Source organism: Aythya marila (genome assembly GCF_965140915.1).
Source record: "Aythya marila genome assembly, chromosome: Z".
Classification (NCBI taxonomy): domain Eukaryota; kingdom Metazoa; phylum Chordata; class Aves; order Anseriformes; family Anatidae; genus Aythya; species Aythya marila.
Genome location: NC_139080.1, coordinates 56259521 through 56280502, shown reverse-complemented (window position 1 = coordinate 56280502; position 20982 = coordinate 56259521). Strand labels below are relative to the sequence as shown.

Sequence of the window (20982 nt, the reverse complement as noted above, 5' to 3'; positions counted from 1 at the left end):
TGTAATGACAGGGTTCATGTGTTCATGTGACTCAGCCCAATTTTCCTCCATTGTGCTTGCACTGTTAAGATGCGTGGTCTTTCTTTTCAGTGACAGAGGGGCCAGTCCCCAGTGTCTCTGAGTCCAAGTTGTTATGCTCCAAACAGTATTTCCATTTTAAAAGCAAAGATGGCTTTACTAGATTAAATCTGAATTTCAGCAGAGAATGTATAGTAGTAACGTGTGCCTCCTGATACAAGGAGCCGCTTCTGTCTCCAGAAAGGTGAGGACATACAAGTGCTCAGACCAAAAGTGCAGCTTTTTTGCACCAGAAAAACTCGGTTAGACTTCCCAGCCACTGAGATAGTAACTGTTCTGCTCAAATTGGTGTTTCTGGAAAATAAGCAAGTGTTGAAATAGAGGAATGCCTGCAGAATAAGTCACATGCTTCAGGATCAGTTGCTGTGAGATGTGCACAGAAATGCTGTTCTGTAGGGTGGAGGGGGTTTGTTTTTATTGAGGGTTTTAGGTTTATAAAGGTTTTTTGCTGTGTGCTCTGGTTTAAAGGTGGAGCAGAAAGTTCTTGCTCTAGCAACCCTGGCACAGGCCAGGCGGTAGCCTCTCATGCAGGGCCAGGCTGGTGATAGAAAGAGATTCCACCGTCTGCTGACCAGCAGACTCAGCGAAGGGTTGTATCAGGCCCTGGGTATGTCCAGCATGTCCAGTTGGGAAGAGCTGGAGGTAGCAGTACCTGTAACACCGCTCGGGATGAGACCGAGGCCTCGGCCTGAGCTGAAATGGAGCTGTGAGCACAGTGTGTGGATGGAGGACCCAGCTGAGGCTGGTCAGATATGGAGGGTATGGGTATGAAGGCTGGCCACCCAAACTGGTGGGCTCAAAGTCCCAACAGTTACAGTTTTGCTCACCTCTCCAGTAGCACTTCATAACCCCTCTGTTTGATCATCCTGTGTCTTGTTTCCACAGCTAAAACCCTTGGGACAAATGGTGCCCCACTGAAGTAGTAGGGTCAGTGTGAGCATGTTGCAGGGCAGAATGGTGTGGAGTAGCAAAACAGACGTGTACTGGGCCTGGCTGGGATGGAGTTAACTTACCTTGCAGAAGCCCATACAGAGCTGTGCTCTGCACCTGTAGCTAGAACAGCAGTGGTATCACTCCAGTGCTGTGTCTATTGCTGAGCAGTGCTGGCACAGCACCAGGACTCCCCCCAGCCACCCAGAGCCAACAGGCTGGGGGTGGGCAAGAAGCTGGGAGGGGACATCACCAGGGCAGCTGACCTAAACTAACCAAGGGGATATTCCATACAGTGTGGTGTCACACTCAGCAATAAGAGGTGGGGAAGAGGATGAAGAGGGGGGGCTCTCATTGTGAACATCTGTCCCCCTGAACAACCACTGATGCATATTGCTTCCTGGCACGTGTTCGAGTATCACTTGCTGATGGGGAATAGACAATAATTGTTCTTTCTCACTTTGCTTCCTCATGGCCTTGCTCATTTTTTCTTTCTTTTCCTTTAACTAAATTATCCTTATCTCAACCGATAAGCTTTTTTTTTTCTTTATTTTTTTTTTAACCCCAGCATGTTTTCTCTGCTTTCCCCCATGGCTTACTTTGAGGAGGGTATTGTGTGAGAGCAGTGTGGTGGTTTATTTGGCCATCAGTGTGAAACTACAACCACCAGACATTGCTCAGAAGAGTCTCATCATGTTCATGACCAAAACCAAGTTTTTACAACTCTGGCTTAAAGTGTCTTATCTTTACTAATGGGAAGTAGTGAGTAATGGCAGAATGGCTTGGGCACTTGAGGTGAAGTGTAACGGATGTTAGCAGCAGCGTTGTGTGGCACAGTGCAACAGGTGTGCTTTGATCTCCACAATAGATCTTATTGTGTTAGGAAACACAGACTCTGAAGAGAAGTTAGAATGACCTGACTCTTAGCTCTGTCCTAGGCTCTGTCCTTGGCTGCAGGTGGTTCTTGTACTTGCAGATCTCGCAGGTGAAGTCTGGAAAGATTACTTCTACATGTTTTTGTGATGGCCTGCTGTATGGTAGGAATGGTAATGCCACTGAATCCTCTAAAGCTATTTGTAAAAAAAGAAAAAAAAGCTATTTGTAAATATGGGTAACTAATTTGCATGATATTTGCTGTATCAAAATTATTTTTAATAAAATACCATTTGACATTAAGTAGCACAGAACCACTTTTGAAAACAATTTAAACCTGTGCTTAAGGTGTTCTTTTGGTTTGGTGGGATGTTTTCTTGTTTAGTTGTGGTGGTTTGGTTGTTGTGTTTTTGTTGTTTGTTTTTTTTTTTGTTTGCTTGGAAATAGTATCCCATTGTCAGAAGCTACACAGGATTGAAGACTTGCTGTGTTTCAGGAAAGCTGGAAATTTGACAGTGATGTGGCCAGCTGTATATTGCCAGTAGGGTGACTCACTTTAAGCTTTTATCACCTGCTTTTCTGACAAAAAGAGGCAGATAACACAAACAACAGGAGCTGCAGCTTGGCATATATTTTTTTTGTTGACTGTCATAGCATGTTTGCTTTCAGGAGGTGGAATGTCCATCTTCTGTTGCATGGTGGTAGACTAAGCTGTAATGGTGGGACTGAAGTGAACTAGATTGCTACTCAAAATAAGGAGAGCTTTTCACTTCCCAGTCTTTTTCTTGCTTTTTAATTGTGTATCTAGAGCAGAACTATCAAAACTTTTTGGTAGTTTATAGTTTCACCACTGAACAGCATGCAACTTAAGTACTGGCAAATGCAGCAAATTGAGACATTTGTAATCCGAATGGCTGCCTGCAGCCATCTGGGGGTTTCCTGATAGCTGTGATTCCTTTTGGCAGCTGGGACCCATGTGAAATGTGTCTGGATTTAGCAAAGGGGAGAGCAAAGTTAACTATGTCCCAGTCAGGTCAGATGCTGTGTGTGAATGCTGTGCAGCCTGCTGCTTTCCTCAGTGTTTCCACTTAGCTGTGTCTAGGTACAGCATTAGCTCCTGAGTGTCCTGGCTCTTTGAGACTTCTGAGACATGTTATTGGTGGATGATGGATGCCTGCCATTCTCTTCCCTCTCCTGTCCTCCATTTGTCAGTCGCTAACATGAAGGACCATTCTAGAAGCCAGTCAAACAAGTTTATCCATTTGCCTTGGAAGTGTGCTTAGCTTGAGATGTGGATGTGTGCATGCAGGTCACAGGCCAGGGTCTCCTGTGCTGGCATTGGCTTCTGAACTACAGAAAACAAATGGCTGACCAGTTTGCTGGGCAGTGGGTGATGGGTTTGTATTGAGCTTAAGTGTTCTGGTGTCATGGAGCTGCAGGGGTGGCCTCTGTGAGCAGAGCCCAGCAGCTGCCCCATGTCAGAGCAGAGCCAGCTCCAGACGGCTCCAAAAGGGACCTGCTGCTGGCCAGAGCTGAGCCAGGGAGTGATGCTGGGTGGACCGCTGGGAGAGCAGATATAACAAAAGGGAAAAAAAATGCCAGGCAACAGCAGCTGGGAGAAAGGAATGAGAAATGAATGAGGACCAGCCCTGCAGCCCCCAGGTGAGTGCCGCAGGAGGGCAGGAGGTGCTGCAGGCAGGCAGCAGCAGTTCCCCTGCGGGCTGTGCAGGGAGAGGCCCCTGGTGGAGCAGGCTGTCCCCCTGCAGCCCATGGGTCCCACATGGAGCAGATCTCCACGCTGCAGCCCCCCCATGGGTGGAGGAGGCCCCGGTGGAGCAGGTGGATGTGGCCTGGAGGAGGCTGCGGCCCATGGAGAGCCCCCGCAGGAGCAGGCCCCGGGCTGGAGCTGCAGCCCGTGGAGAGGAGCCCACGCAGGAGCAGGGGGTCTGGGGGGAGCTGCCCCCACCCGTGGGGGACCCGTGCTGGAGCAATACAGGGAAAGGTGGGTCTGGTTTGCTTTTAGTTTCTCACTTGTCTAATTTATTGCTTATTACTAACAGCATAATCTCCCTATGCTGAGTCTGTTTTGCCTGTGATGGTAATTGGTGAGTGATCTCCCTGTCCTAATCCCAACCCTCAAGCACTTTCCATCACATATTCTCACCTTCTTCCTTTGAGGAAGGGGAGTAAGAGAGCAACATGGTTGAGTTCAGCTGCCCAGCAGGTTGAAGCTCCTGTAAGGTTGTTGGTAGAAAAACTCCTGACACTATAATCCTTGTCTGAAATGCTAATGAACCCCGGTGAATATGGAGGCACTTTGGCATATGGAAAGGCCTACTCCTATATGTGTATGGAGGGAGAGGTGACAGACAGCATGGTGCTCTGGGATCTTCTTACGGCGTGGAGGTGATTCAGACCACAATCTGCAGAGCCCCACTGAACAGCAAGGGGTATGCTTAGTGATTATCATCTAGTGAACAGAACTTGCTTGTAAAACTGGTAAGCAGGTGCTTGATAAGATTGGCAGGAATGTTCACAAGGAGAGAGTATTTATTTATATTTACTGGTGTGAAGCAATGTCTGGTTTGCTCTGTGTACCATAGAAAACTCTTCTAGTCAGAACCTTGCCTTTCATCAAAAGATATTGTCCATTGCCTTGATAAGGATCACACGGGTTACCTGACCTCTGCTTGGACAGCTGGTCTGTGTCTCTCATAGTGAAGCGACACTTGCCTGAATATGTACTGTCTCAGTGGTCTGTGTGCAGCATAGAGGTTCTAGTTCTCTACTTGGAGAACCTAAAAGCCATCTGGATGTGGTGCTGAGCAACCTGCTCTAGGTGTCCCTGCTAGAGCAGGGGTTGGAAGAGGTGACCTCCAGAAGTCCCTTCAGATCTCAGCCACTGAGATTCACAGTCAGTGAGTTTCAGAGTGGAAGTTTTCTCTTCTGGGGCTTGTTGTCAGCCCAGCACACCAGGCTGCTGCTTAACCATGGGCTTTCACAAGCATAATGCATAGAGGCTTGGCATATGAACTTAGTAAGGTAAAAGTCATTTCTGTAGAGATGGCACAAAGACTTGCATAGTAGAGGTGATATTCCATAATGGGATTGTGGAAAGGAGTTTAGAAATTTACATGGGGTGTGTCATAATAGAACTGACAAGCATATTAATTTGAGGTTTAATGGCATTTTGAATGAAGGCTTCTTTTGGAAAGAAGTAGAGAATTGGTAGCTGTCAACGAGTATAGAAGAAATCAAATGCTCGTATTGGCCGACTGCTGTACGTAGGCCGGGAATTTATAAATTTTAGTATAAATGGAAACTGTAACAGTCACCTGAGAAATTTTCTTACAGCTGATAGCTGTAGAGCTAATCATACTACGGACATGCATAAGGACAACTCAAGGAGAGAGAAGCAGACTGCTATTTCTGCCTGCCTTACTTCTGAAAAGTGGGTTGGGGATACATTTGTGGGTTTTGAGGGGAGTTTTTTGGGGCCATACTGGGGAGCAGGTTTTCTCAATCTGACAAAGCTGATAGGTGACCTGACTGAAAACATAATTATGGTGACCTGTACGCAGTTCCTTAGTGCTTCTGACGCTCTTATTCCTCAGAATGAGAGGAACTTGCACTCCTGCACAAACTAGGGAGGTTTGCATACCAGGGGATATGGTAGCAGGGTTTATTTCCAGCTGCAGTCAGATCTGATACAAATCCACGGATAACTTAATATATATAATAATGAATTAATGTGGGTATATGAACCCTCTTACAAATTTTTGAATTGTTAGAAAGCGGGCTTTGTTTTGTTAAACCTCTTCTGAATACCAAGTTAGTTTCTGTAGTCTTTGTGTTCATGTTAGATATTCTGAGCTCTTGACTACGTTTCCATTATGCTTAAAGCAAATCAGTCTTGATTTTTATCTTGTTTGACAGCATTTTGTCTGTGTAATTTTCGTCCCATTAGATTTTTGGCAAACGGGGAAGAAGAAATATCAAATAGTTGTCTATGCAAGACTGTTTTTTGTTTCATGTTTTAGCATAGTTATACTAAGGACCGTCAAGAATTACATGTTGACATTTGTAATAGGAGAGCAGCAGGGAGCCCGTGCTACCATCCGTCAGCTCTTGACAGCATTGCATCAGAAGCCTAAATGGATGGGCATTTCAGCTGCAGGGCTTTTAGAGATAAACCTCTCCTTTTGACGAGGAGAAATTAGTGCTGCGTGATGCACATTGTTGTCTTTGTCTTAAGTGTGTGCAGCCGCTGACACGTCTCTGACATTGCAGTTGATTTGCTGCTTGGGCATATGTCGCCGGGGCTGGGGGAGGGGGCTTCTCTCTTTTGGGTTAGCTCTTTTTCACAACAGTGAGACAAGCATTTTGGTCCCTGTGAGAAAGAAAGAACTATTTTTTCCTCCCTCTATTATCCTTGTCAGTCTGGTGGTTTCGTCAAACGAAATTTCCAAGCGTTTTCAACTTTGAGTGGAGGAAAGCACCCTCGATTTTTAATTAAAATATCGATCCAAGACAGTTCGGTATCCCAGCTGTTAACCTGTAACTGTAGGATAGCTAAGCCTTGCTCTGATATTTATGCCTTTGTGGTCAGTGATAACGAATACGTCTTCTAAAATGTCCCTTTGGGATGTGCTTGAGAGTGGTGTTTTTTGTCTCTGTCTGGTGGGGCTATTCTGGCAGGGGGAGACAGAGCAGATGCAGCTTCAGTCTTACAGCTGGCAACGTACTCCTACTTCTTTGTTAACAAAATTGGAGCTGTTGAAATAGCAGTCTGCTGTCAGTCCCACTGGTGCTGGTCTTAAAGGCGTAAAGTGAATGATGGGACAGAAAGAGACGTGATTTAAAAATCCCTCAGAAGGAGACCTGACATTCAGGGCAGGATCCTTCAGGCTTTCCCTGTGTTGAGTGCAGGACCAGGCAGGGTCCATCCCAACAGAATTGTTTTATGGTTCTGAGGTGGTTCTGGTACTGAGGGACAGAAGCCTGCCTCTGCTCTCTTTGTTTCAGACTCCTTTGCCTGTCCTGTCTTACATCAGTGCTGCCCAGTAACTCTCACATGAGGAATCTTTTCTTTGCTATGGCACCTTTGTTAGCTTTTAGAAACCAAGATTATCTCCTACCCATCAGTAATAGGAAGGGTTGGTTCCTATCAGCAGGTAAAATTGTTAGCAATACTTCGGGTTGTGTCTCATAAAGCTAAAAACAGGGGATGGAGTTTGTGCAAGTGAAAGTGTGCTTTTTTTTTTGCCAAGCATTAGCAAATTTCCGTGATGAGAGTTGCACTGGATTGAATGTGCTAAGTGATGAGACCTTTCTAATTTGTCCTTCCCAATTATTCCATGTCTTCAGCTAATGGTAAAGCATTTGACATAGCGCCTGCCTTTGTGAGATCCTTGAGATGAGCAGGGTCAAGCACGTTTCTATTTCAGCACCCTATAGTCAATGAACTTTAGCAATTTTGTGCTCTGAACTCAGATTGTACTTCAAAGATGACATAGGGTGCGGCTGTGTGAAATGTGTTTTAGCTGCTAGGGTATTACTGTCTTCTGGTTTAGATGTCTGACTTGAGATTCTAGTAACAGTTATTTTCCTGTCTTTCAGGTCTTGATAGCAGACGACTACTCAGATCCGTTTGATGCCAAAAGTGAGCTGAACAAAATGGTAAAAGGGGAGAATACTGGCTATATGGAACCGTATGAAGCCCAGAGAATAATGACTGGTAAGAAAATAAAATTACACATGATATTTAATTGCATTGCAGTTCACGTGGATATTAACTGCTGTGAAACAGAAATAGTACATACATTTGTGCAGATCTGTTTTGCATTTATCAGATTTCTTCAGCAGTTCCTTTTATCCTCATTATGAGGTAAAAATCGCTCTAGTGCCTTGCTGATTGTGTGCTTTCCTTTTCAGTTGGCAGCTCTGGCTTTGGGCCCTTATGAAAGATTAATCAGTAGGGAGAGACGAGGCTGTTGGATGCAAAGATCCTTTTTCCAGGAGAGAATAGTTAATGTGTGGAGGAACAATCTGTGAATGCTACTTAAATCTTGTTTGCTTACCAGCATTGGTGTTTTCATCTTAGAATTGTTTGGCTCTGAGCAATTAGTTCTCAAATGATTGTAATTTTTAAGAAATGAAAAAGCCTGGAAGTGAATGATTTTAATAAATGGTCAATCTGATGCCATGCACTCTGTGGTAGAATTTGGTTTAGTCAGGCTTGAAGTGTCTTTTACGTAGTGTCACGAAAAATACTGTCTTCCCAGATTTGCAGTTACATTGATTGGACGAAAGCAATCTTTATGTAAGGGTTTGGAAAGGCTTTTTGAGGAAAGGCTTGACTTGAGGCAAAGGCAGAAGCACGCTGAGAACGAATGCGTGTTTATAACAAGTTGTTATCTCCTGGCAGCCGTCCACATCTGCTGGCCTGGGCTGATACTTTTAAGTGTCTGTCCCCTCTATGCCAGACATTCAGAGAAAATCCCTCAGAATCCAGTTGCTGGTGTGTAGCGTGCTTAAAGTGTGGTTGCATATTTGCCATGTGCCTGTTCTGTGTGGGGGTTGGATGTCCCAGTATAGATACCATGTATGAGGGAGGTCCGTGATCTAACTGTCTGACATGCTGTGTATCCTGGATGGAGTGAGATCCTGGCCTGGCTGCTACCACGCGTGTCTGAAAACAAGTACAGATAGCTGAGAAGATGCTGATTTCTAAGGATGCTGAAAAGAAGATGGAGTAGAGAGAAAGAAGTTACCTGTTAAGAAGATACTGGCATTGCCCATAATACCTGTATACCATATCCTAGCAAGAAATAGGTGAAGAAAGATTGCAGTCAAAGGAATGAAGGAAGAAACAACCCAAGATAACATCACTGTGACTGGGGTTCCTTGTAAAGCTGCTACTCCAAGTTCTGACTTACTGGGCTAACAGCTCAAAAGGCTTTTCTCTCTGGAACAGCAGTATAAAATCTTTTTTTTCCCTTGCAATGACTGGGCTGTCTCTCCAAGTGTGTTGTATGATATTTCCATTGCTTTCCTAAGCATGCTTTCAATTCTTATTTTTCCATTAGTCTCAGTCTAGAGCCACCTTCTGCTGTGATTTTGGGACACGTCACAAGAACAGGCAAAGCGAGCTGTGTTGACATGTCAAGTGTCATTGCTTGGGTCTGACCTGGGAGATGTTTCGTGCTTAAGAGAGTTCCCCAGAGGAGCGGTAGCTTGAGCCACTACATTCCAGAAGTGAAAGGATGAGACCCTGCCAAGCCAGGGTGGTGGTGCCCGTGACATCCAGGCTGCTCTGGATGTCATCCATTGTTCCCAGGCAGTGCTAGTGGAGGTAAAAAATAAAAATAAAAATAAAAATAAAAATAATAATAATAATAAAAAAAGGCCTAATCTGAGAGTGTACTCCCATCAGCCTGCGCCGGGTGTCAAATGATGCAGAAGGCTCTGTTTATTTTCTGTGGTAATCCTGTACCTGAGAGGAGGAAACGTTCCCCAAATTCATTTATATGGGTATATTGGAGAAAATCTGGGTGATTTTCTTCCCCCCATTAAAGTCCTTTAAGACTGTATCACAGCCATGTGAGCTGGAAGGGATGGTGCCTTTCCACTGTCTCCTGACAACTGCATGTGTCAAGTCTTCTCCTCCAAGTATCTCTGCTTCTCAGAAGGAATTAATCGATGCTTCAGACCACATGCAATATTTGCAGTCAAATGCCAAATCAAGGCAACACAGAGTTCTGTGTTGGACCACAGACCTCATAAAACTTACCTTTGAAGAAGGATCCAATTTTAGATCATCACTCAGATGGAGATGTCAGCCTTTCAAGGTCTGGTAAGGAACGATAGCTACAGAGATGAGATAAGTCTGCATCTGTTGCCCTTTTTAATTTGTCATTTGGCTTTGAAGGCAGCCTCTTACCTCCAACTCATGATTTTTGAGTACCAGGTGCCTGACATGGCATATGCCTTCATACAAAAATTAGCTTATTTAAATTGTGAGGTTGGTTCAAGTCTCAAACTAATCTGGAGCGACCTTACCCAAAGTGTGTGTAGATTTTATTTATTTTTCTGAGCGAAGAAGCAGCATTGTCATTGGTTTGGAAGCTGACATAAGCAGACAGTACATTGGTGCTTTGATTTCTTAGAGGCCGAGCTCACAGAAATACCTCAGCTCTGTGTCCTGCCTGGAAGTTTGAAGGTACACATTGTTTTCCTTCAGCTTTCTTAGGCATCACCTAGCACTGGGCCAGGGACCTCTGCCATTGCTTAGGGCTCTGGTCCCCATTTCATGCATCTGCTTCAGGTAGGAAGGGAGAAATCCATCCTCTTATGTCACACTGCTACAGGTTTTGGTGGGTGGCATTTCTGAAAATAGTCACCTTCCCTGAGAAGTAGCATGTCGTGTGATATCCCTCATGTAGCAAGCACTGTGCTGGGAGCAGACGTCAGAAGACAGTCGTAACACTATGGTTAATATACATGCTGTGCCTCTCTTCTGTTTGGGTAACTTCAGAGGCTACTTAAGGCTCTCTCAGGACAATCAGAGGCAGATGTTTGAGTCTGTGGAGGCAGGAGTGCCATTCTGTCCTTGATGCATTTCCTACATGAAGTTAGTTGCATGGTTGTCCTGGAACAGGGTGCGTTAGGTCTTGTAGGTGGGATGTATCAACCCTTGAGATTAGTGGAAGTATCAATGTGTGTCCCTTCGAGTCAGTCCTGAATCAGCACAGCAGCATGCTGCCAATGTCCCTTGAAGACCAGAACATCTAAGTAGGTCATCTTCTAGATGTAAATGAAAAGCTGAAGTCTCCAGGATGTTGTCAAATCTGAAAGGAACGTGTCCTTCCCCATGCAAGCCTGGTGTGTGTAAAACAAATTGATCAGACCAGCTTGTGTACGTGCTCCAGGAGTGGGTGACTGCAGCAGGAGAAAGGTGTGTCCTTGATTTGAAGAGCTGAAAGAGATTTCCAGAGATGCTTTAGAGCATTTGGTTCATGGCACAGAGATTGCTGTTGTCTCGTCGTCTTTCCTGTGTTCAACATGTGCATCAGCCTAGCTGATGATATATCTTCACCATCAGCAAAGCTGTGCAGGTGAACATAAACTAAGCAAGTGCCTCCATCCAGAGGGACCTTAATAAATATGAGGCTGCACCAACAGGAGCTTTTTTTGAGGTTAAACAAGAGCAAAGGATATTGGAGAGGATTCCAAATGAAAATTTCTTGCCTCTCCTTTTTTTTTTTTCTGTGTATTTATTATCCTGTCTCTGTACACATCATCCTGGCTATGCAGCAGAAGAGCAGTGAGCAAATTTAAGTGGCTGACTCCTGGAGATTTTGTGCTTTGGATGCAGAAAGGGTGCAGCCAGTGCTAGAAGCACAAATGCCTTTGTGCATGTTGCTGCTTTTTTTTTTTTCTAGATACTGCAGTAAGAGTCTGTGCCTGAATTGTGGCTGAATCTCAAGCGCATGACAGGCAGCCTAGCCAGAGCAAGTGCATCTGTCTTAACTGGGAGCTCCCCATGGGCATGCTGGGAGCAGTAGGTCTGTCTTGCTGCAGGCTATCGCAGAAATGCTGGGAGTGTGAGGAAAACAGTATTCCCATGAACCTGCACCTACTTTAGAAGACCTTGGGTGTCAGTTTCCCTTGTAACTGGAGAGGCTGTTTTTTTGTACAGACATGTAACTTCATCTGAATAGTCACTATGGCACATTGGTGGTGAGTCAGTTCTTGTAAAATCATTCTTCCTTTACCAGGTTGCCTCTGGCATGTTGTTTGCTGGCGCCAAGTATACAGTTGCAAATAATGCAAAAGGAGTAATGATAATTATGTTGATAAATATTCGGCCAGATACATTAGCATGTAGAGCAAGAGAAGTTCAGAACAAAAATTTCTGGCCTAATGAAGGTCACTGAGCCTAGCAAACCAGCCCGTGGTCTCTGGGCACTGTAGTGGCTCTGCAGTTTAAGATTTGCTGTCTGCTTGTACTGGAACACAAGGAACAGCTGTAGCCAGCACCTAAGAGTCATTGCGTTTGGCCACCAAGCTTGACAGTTGGCATAGTTTTGAAAAGACTTTAAGCTTGTTCCCTTGTGCCTATATTTGTGTGTGCTCCATTTATAGATTCTGTTTGAAGATCTAACATTTGGCTAGTCATGGCTAGATGTTGGCCCAAAATGAGAACTTATCCATCATCAGCCCACTTCGTACGATATGTTGGATTCCTCACTAAAACTCACGTATTTATTGTCTCTTGGCAAATGGTGTGACCACATGTTGGTCGTTCTAGCACAGCAAGATTTTTCTTCACATGTGAGGTGGGAAGAAGTGTAAGGTAACTTCATTCTTGAAACTTGATGTGTGTTTTCTCTTAGTTTGCAGAGATTTGAAGAAGTTCAACAGCAGATCGAGGTGAGCTTGTGGCTAGCAACAAAATAGCTTTATTTACTTGTCAGTTCTGTAAAAGACTGCACTGAACATCTTGGAGAGCTCTTCCTTGAGCTAAGAAAGGGATATCTGACATGTCTTGAGCATACCAAGGTTTTGGAGCATGATGCTAGTGTTAGCACGTGTGTTTATAGAGCGTGGCCCTCACGTGCTGCTGGCCTGGAGGTGGTGCAGGACTCCCTGCAGCCCAGCAGCAGAAAGGAGACCGTATGTTCTCAGCAGCTCTGCTCCTTCTTTAAAGCTTGCTAGAGCTAAAGTTAATGAGAAACCTCCTGGGCTCCAGAATCTATTTGAAGTTGTTTCTTGCTTTGTTGGAAATTCGGACAGAGATTTCATTCAGCAGTTACTTAGAGGAAAGCAGATGACAGGGAGGAGGCATGCCCCAAGAATCCCCCATCTATTGTGTAATGGGAAGCAATACAGAGGAGGACTTCTTCCTTTCCACTAGTTCTGATGTGCATACATTGAGGTACGACTGAAATAACGCTGGAGCTGCTTCAGCGTGAGTCCTCACCTCCTCTCAGAGCAGAGCGACAGATCTGGCATATGCTGTGAAACTGCATCACTTCAGGTTCCTTTCCAGTGGCCACTGGGGATACTTCGCACCCTGTTGGTGACTGCAGGGAGATAAGGGCGGAATGTGTGGGGTCTCATTTCTTGTGCTGGGAGGGACTGTGATGTGTTGTGGTTGCTAAAACTGGATGCATAACTGGGGGTGGAGACCAGCTGTACATAAAATGAATAGCATTTCTCTATATTTAACTCTGTCTCCCCCGCCTGAAATGATTTAAAGCATTCTTCCTAATGTTTAAAATTATAGTGCTGCTTGCTGCTCTGGTTAGTGCATACAATCTTACAAATGTATGGAGGAAAAAAAAAAAAAACAATAACAATGACAACAACAACAAAACACTAAATTTCTCTACTCTGTGCAGCTGAGTAAATGTAAATATATCCTTATCCTAAAAGAGCATCCTCTTTTGCCTCCCCATGCTTCCCTTCCAGTCTTGGTCTGGAACTGGAATTAGGAGGGGATCAAGTGTTTTGCTATTCCATGCATCAGATTTATGGGCCAGGACTCAACACTGGAGTCAGAATTGCAAAGGTACCAAGCCTGTGGTAATTTGTTGCTCCTAATTTATAGTAGGGAATGAATGTTAAGCTCTGATGCACAGGGTTTTGTTGCCTTAGTTTCAGTTCAAAAATATACTGCCCGAAATAGGTTTAAACCAAGATTGAAATAACTTTTTTTTTCTTCTGTTTCTACGCTTTAATCTTCTCCTTATGAGTAGATGCAGTCTGGAAACGGACTAATGGTAAGACGCGAATCACAAGCCTTACTTCAGAAATGTAAATTAACTTCTTTGGGGTTTCTGTCACTTCCCATTAATACACAACCATTTGCACAAAGTAGGAGGAACAAGGTATCCCGAACTTTGGAAAGGTATGTCAGCATCATTACAGACTGAGAGTACATGTGGAAGAAACTTAACTCTTGACATTTACTTGTTTAGTGTCTGACGAATCTGGCTTGTGTTCTTCTGCAGAAAGCAAAGTGAGAGAGTGAGTGCTTGGGTGGCTGGGGAAGACAAGCCATCAAGCTCAAAATGCTACTAAACCCATGCCCTCAGTTTGAAAGACTCCCTGCATCATGTTCTGTTTATACAAAGCACTAGTTTTAAGCCACTTTGATCAAAAGGGCTACTTAGACACAACCTATTTGTTTTCCTGATGTGAGCAATGGCTGTAACATACGATGGTGCTTCTTGCTTGGTACCTGTGTGACTTGAACACGGGTCTCCCCACTCCGTCTTTCCCTTCCACCTCACCTTCTGACAAGTTGCAGATTTTCAGTCAGCTTTACTTCAGAGCGGTGATTCTTTTACATTGGATGTGAGCTGCAGGGATGCTCCTGGCAGCAGTGCGAGAAGCACCGAGGTTCCACGCAGCCCAAGAGCACTGGTCATTTTACAACTCTAGCAGCTGGTATTTGAAAAATACACAAGAGAACTGTGACCCTACAGTGAGAAGAATTGACGAGGCCTGAATTTACTGGAAATCTTGGAAATCTTCTGGCTACAAAGATGAGAGAGCTTTCATGACTGGGTGGCAGGAACAGAGCCTGTGTAACCTCTCCTGGCCACGTCGCTGGCCCTGCGTAGAGCAGCAGATTGAACAAGGTGACTTCTTGAGGTTCTCACTTGTCCCACACCCTGCGACTGGCCTGTCAGCTATTCTGTGACACTGAGAAACAGCTTTGGGAACCAGGGTATTCCAGCTTATGGGATATACATCTTTGTTTGGATTGAGTACATATTCAGCTTTGCTACTGCACTGCTGTGCTCCTAGCACTGATCTTTTTGAACGTAATCCCTGGAAAGACAAGACTGGTGTTTGCAAGGCGTAAAGAAGCAACCTGCTGAGATACAGCTTGAGGAGAGGCTGCACTGGGCCAGCACATGCATGCCTTCACGATGTTGGTGGGAACTCTGGCAGCTCTCCAGCTGGAAATATGAAGGAAATGTAGCTGACTGGTGCCATTCTGGTCGGCAGAGAAATGAAGGGAGCACTGTAAGCTCTCCCTGTAGGCTCTGGCTGGGAAGGATGTTACCCTGTACTGGCTGGAGGACATCAGTGGTATATCTTGCTGACTTCTAAGGTCAGCCCGTGATCTTCCTAGCGAGATCCTGGTGTTCTTCTGGAACAGTTCTCAAGAGAAAAACAAAGGGCTTGTTACGTGAAGGGTCAGCAGCTTGAGAGAGAAGCGAGCTGTTGTGGTTGAGCATTACAAGGTTTTGATAACTGGAGCTGGAACAGTGATGCTCAAGCAAAATAGGAGACTGGCAGCACTTCTACATCTCCTTCCAACAGTCCCTTGACTCACTGAAATGATCCTTCAGTTCTTCATTGTTTAGTTTTACTATTATCTTTCTACTTGAAAAAAAAAGCTACTTGAGAAGTGGCTTTTAGCAAAAGGAAGCGTGGTTACTAGACTCGAAGCCCATGTGAAAATGTGTGAGAGCAGCATTTTCATAAGTACCTTAGTACCAGGATTACAACTCTGGTAACAAATACCTCTGCTCTAGCTTTGACTTTCTTTAAAAACAAACAAAAAAAGTGGTGGACATTACCTGTGCTATGAGGTGAAAAGGAATTTGTACCTCTGTCTCAGCTCGCTGTGCTGAAGACAAAGGTCTTTCTTGGGAGTAGCTTTTTTTTGAAGTGTTGAAGTTTTTCTTTCTCAGAAGTATTCTCTACTATCCCTTCATATTATATTCTTTGTCATTCCAGTAACTATGTTTTTTCACTATATTGTACAGAAATGTTAAGCCAGCTTAGAGCAAAACAAATTGGTACGCTATGTACTAGTTAAGCATGTGGTGAAGATAACATAATACTTCTTGGAAGATGATACCTCTTCAAATTGTAATATTTTGTCATTTACATGCCTAGCTTACTGGTAAATGGATAGTTGTTTCTTTTTTTTTGCCTGCTGGCTTTTTGTCCAAACTCTCAAGTTCTGTAGTGGCAAAACAAGAATGGCATATTTAGGTAAATGGAGTCTGTTCTGACATCAGCTGTTAATTTGCATCTTTTTTGGTTTTGCAACCCAAACCAAAGGAGATTTTCTTATCCTTAAAAGTAAACGAGGGTTGAAGATTCAGACAGTTCTTCCTGCTTGCAACAGAGGCTGAACGTCTTGCTGCATCAGTGTACCAGCTTTTTAATACGGCTTCACAGTAGTGTCATAAAATGGGCTTATAACTTCAGCAGGAACTGTTCAGAAACCCAGCCTTTGTGCTCTGTGCATTTTATGTGGGCTTGCAACACAACATACAGCTTCTTGCCCTGTCTGGTTTCTGTCTATGAAGAGTTCTGCTTGACAGGGTTCTTTTGGAGGTGCTAACGTACCTATGCAGGCTCAGCTGTTCACTGACACTGTGGTTGCTAAAATGATTAGAGGCTATTCTTTGCAGGAGCAGCCTGCCCTTTCTAGCTGGGGGCAGACAACCCTCTTAGGTTTTTGGTCTGTGCTGATATGCTGCTATGTGCACTTGTTTCTGTCATCCCTTCCAAACAAAGCTCTGGTACCTGGCGGTGTGTTGTGTTACCATGACTGGATTTCTTGAGCACTATCAACCTGTGTGAAAAGAAGATGGGGATACTCGAGCTTGGTGTGAACTTGCTCTTGGTCTTGCCTTGCTCAGTGTTGTCACCTGTCGGTGGCACGGAGTGGAAGAGTTGGCATACAACTTGGCATTATGAAGCAGGATGTAGGTATGCAAAACTGGTGCCATTATAGGTCAGACTAGCAATTAAGAACAAACGAGGCAAACTCTGGGGAAATAAGTCTTGCCTCGAGAAAATCAGGACTTGTTTTCAATTCTGCATACATTTTCTGTGGAGTGGAAAAAGTGAAGGTCTGTCAAATTGTTGCATCTGTCTGGGATGGACTGCAAAACAGTAAAATATGATGACAGACCTGAGCCCTCGTGAGCTTTTCTTAGGTGCTGGAGCAGTTGTTAAGGCCATCATGCAGCGCCAGGTGAGCAAGAAGGTGTTTGTTCTGCTGCATCAATTGAAGTAAAAAGAAGATGGAGAGAAGGGACAAAATGTCTTTCAGATTTACCATTGCTTTTGTGTGCCCTGCATAGGACTTACTGCAACCAACACAGCTTCTGCAGTGGATGAGGTTTTGTGCTTTAAGAATGCTTGCATGCACACTCGTTACTGGTGCAGAAGCATGTACTGGAAAATAAGAGTAACTGGAAAAATTATCAGAAAGTGTTGACTCAGTCATACGCAGCAAGATCATGGCTGGAATGGATTTCTATAACATGGCACTTTCTGACCTGACCTCAGTGGAAAATACCAGATGTTACCCTTCATGATTTGTGATGCTTTTGTTACAAAGAGGGAAGAAGAGAGCTGATTAATGGTGTTTGCATGACTGTGGTTTGGTTTCCCTAAAACTGGGGTCTGTTCTTAATGATGCTCTGCTGAATGCTAGTCAGATTTATTTGCTGCTGTTAGATATCTGTGCAAGCACAAACGCTGTTGAATGATGATGTGATAGACTGTATGCTTTATAGCATTTTGTCAATAGCTGCATGCATTCAAACACCTCTTCAGGTTCTGTATTGTTGTATGAATGTATTGTGCCAAGGGGAAAAAAAAACACAGTACCACAATAGTAACAGATTTCTTTGTGACTGGTCTTTCAACTAAAAATCAGTATCTAATGAGGGGTTGTCTGAGCAGCGTGACAACTACAGATAAGTCTGCAAACAAGCACGAGGTAGTGGGTAAGAGCAGCTGGACAGTGTGGTACCGAGCTCTTGATGTTTGGAAATGCTGGGGACTGGTTTCTCTTTCCATCAGTCGCTTGCTAGGCTGATTCAATGGGTGGAGGAATCACCTGCCAAGGGGGTGAGTGGAAACATTTTCTCAGTATTTTCAGTGTCCATATCCCTGCTGCTTTCTCAGTGCTAGCAAGTTAGCTGTCTTTTACTTCATGCAAGGCCTTGGATTAGGAGAAGCAGAAATCCATGATGGGTTGTGATGACACCAGAGAAGTGTTCCTGGTCAGTTCAGCTCACGAGGAGGTAGAAGTCTAAGCAAAACCACTTCTGTCTTCACAGCTGAACAGCAAATCTAGCCCCTTCTTCATTGTGTACATTAATGACTCCTGTATGCTTGTGCAGGTCTGTGCTGGGCATGGAGCTCACTGAACATTCTAACATTTGTAGTTACATCTGAAGCCTTTTGCTTTCAGCAAGATTCATTACAAGTCCTCAGGTACTGATCAGAGCTCCTGGACTGTGCCAGTAGCTCAGTTTGGGTGACGGGGCAGAGAGGCTGCAGCTAGAACAGCACTATCCTTGGGAAAGCAAGCCAAAGTGGGCAAAACTGTAAATGATGTTTGTAGCTGATCACTATTTTTTTTTTTTTTTAGTTTTCAAAACTGCACTTAATCACTGTGGCTGTTCTTGCAGCACATAGGAAAAAACAGACTGTTTGGTATGCAGATGCTGTGTGGCTTTTAAGTCCTGCCAAAGGAGGAAACGTGTGACGAAGTACTGATAGTGCCTGCTCTTGCTGGAATCCTGGTCAGAGGGAAAGATCTCCTGCAGTAGATATCACTTCCAAAGCTTTGGCTCCTCTTTGTTTTCAGGGTGTTTTTATGAATAATGACTAACAGGGAGAAAATAAATTCAAATGGAAGTTAGTCATCAGGGGAGCTTCAGGCTATATGTTTGAGCTCGTGTTTCTGTTGTGTTTTTTTTTTTTTTGTAAATCACAGTTGACACAATCATGCACAGGCTAGATATTTCATTTGAAACAATGTGTAATGCACATTTCTGTGAATCTGACCGTGCAGCCTCTGTGTCCTTGGAAGAAATCTTCTCCAGGAGTTTTTGAGCAGTAGCCTTTCTCTCAGTGCTGCACTCCGTATGGAGAATGCTGTCAGGTGGCTAAAACAAGATGAGAGCGCATCTCATCTGGCTGAGAACACACCTTGTCTGGCTTTCGTTAAATCTGAATGGTTCTGGCTACGAGAATCTACTGTCTCTGTCTGCCACATACTTTATTTTGTTCCTGTGAGCAGCGTCGTCCCCCCTCTATCACTGGTCAGTTAGGTCTGCAGGGAGGCCTCCATCCACTTCGCGCGTTTTCCCAGGTAAAGCCAAGTTTAAAAGTTAGTGACATCTGGACAAAGGAGTTTTCTTAAACCTCCAAATATTGGGAACAATTTACATATTTTTTTCTTGATTAAAAAAAAAAACAGCTCACTTTTGCTCACATTTGGATATATCTCTATCTATAATATATATACGTTGCAATATCTCCTTGAGCGTAGATACATATTTATGCCCACTAAAACGCTTGTTGCTCAGTGCTTGCCTTGTTCCATGCTTTTGAGTAAGCTATTTGCCTGTCCAAGTCTGCTTATTGATGAGATTCAAGACAATATCTCTCTTGTGTGAAGGCACTGAGCTGCAGCTGCGTTATGAATGGGTTCTCCTTCCACTCCCCGCACCTCTCAAGGTGATTCCTGTCAAGGGATAGGACGGTGTGGCTGAAGAGAGCTGGCAAGGGGCTTGTGAGCACTGGCAGCAGCCGTGAGCTGCAAGGCTGATCAAACTGCAGGAAGCAGCAGTCACGTTTGCTGCACAGCTCTCTGCCCTGACACCGGGGAGTGTTAACCTGTTTAAAATACCCACCGCGTTGGAATTAAAATGTCCTTCAATGAGAATTGATTCTGGTTGTGCTAGCCTTAGAGCATTCTGTGGGGGGGACACTGTGGTTTGTTTCACGGGGCAGTGATAACCACGGTGCTCACAGCTGTACATGGAAATACCAGTGCTGTGCTCTGCCTGCATGCTCTGTGCCCAAGAGGGCTTCCACCCCGAATAAAGAGAGCATCCTTTCTCCTCTTTTAGGTCTTTCTGAGAAATGTGTAGTGAGTAGCTGGCTGAGCAGCAGCAACGCACCTCTGAAATATGCAGTCTGCAGAAATTTTGAATTTTGAGATGTCAGATGTAATTTTTAACCACGGCTCATTTAACAGAAAATGGGATGTTTGGGGGGTGGGGGTAGAGTTTGTAGAATAAACTTCTGCCTTCAGGGAACTGGTGAAATTTAATTTTTAATTTCATTGCATCTGCCATAAAATAATTGTGTATCCAAGGGCAGTTTTCATGTGCTTAGGTAACGATACTGCTGCTCTTCCAATCCACCAGGATTTAGGCTTTCTTCCTCTGTGCCTTGTTTTAAATCAGTGTCCCTCCACTCCCCCGGGTATCCCCCAAAGAAGAACACGTACCTCCTGTTGTCTTCAGCAGAGTATGTTTGCCTGTTTTATTTTGGAGCACAGTATCTGTGAAGGATATGGATGCTTATTGCTGCTGGTTTATTGATACTTGGGACTTCTCCCCTCTTGCCCTTGCTCTGACCCGCAGAATACTTCGTCAGGGCTGCTGGGATGTGAAGGAGCTCCACGTGCCTTTCCCTGGGGGAAGGAGTCACACCTGCAGTCCAGGAGGATTTCTGTCGTGGCGCAAGCTGTGTCAAGCCATTGCTTTTCACATCGAGGGATTACGCCAAGCTTTCAAACCACAGCAGGAGAGCAAACACCTCTTGTTCATCCCTGGAAAACAGCTCACTTCTGAGTCATTTGGCTTCTGTTTAGAAGGAAAACTGAGGGAAGATCTTTCCCTATCTAGCCTTTCCTGCAGGGTAAATGGGATTTTTAAGCACTGGGAAGCAGTTGCTTCAGTCCAAAAGCAAAACAGCCCTCACAGTTAACGGGGGGTCGTTGGTGCTCCCTGCTGCCCAGCAGCTGCAGACATCAGTCTGGACCTGGGAGCAGAGCAGAAAGCAACCTGAGTTCTGGTGGTCTGGGGTGAAATTTGAGCAGAGGTGAAACTCAGCTTCTGTTTTGAATAGACGTTGCGCTGACACGGTGGGAACTCTGCAGCCTCGGTTCTGAAGTGTTTCCAGATGATCTTACTGAGATAGGCATGAAAAGAAATGTTTATGGGGAGGCTTGGGAAAAAAGCAAGCAGTTGGCTGGCCTGTTTATGGAGGGGGAAAGGAAACAGATTCAGTGGGAGTAAATAAATGTTC

General features: G+C 44.6%; 1 protein-coding gene across 3 annotated transcripts in view; it reads left to right on the top strand.

Moving 5' to 3' along the window:
• SHB (SH2 domain containing adaptor protein B) overlaps positions 1-20982 on the top strand; it is a 79114-nt gene that overhangs the window by 14427 nt on the left and 43705 nt on the right. For all 3 annotated transcript variants that reach the window (XR_014319400.1, XM_082784021.1, XM_082784022.1), the window contains exon 2: positions 7501-7618. Coding sequence is in view for 2 of the 3 variants with exons in the window: in XM_082784021.1 (XP_082640147.1) it covers positions 7501-7618 (118 nt within the window). In the remaining variant the exon portion in view is untranslated. The remainder of the gene's footprint in view (positions 1-7500; positions 7619-20982) is intronic.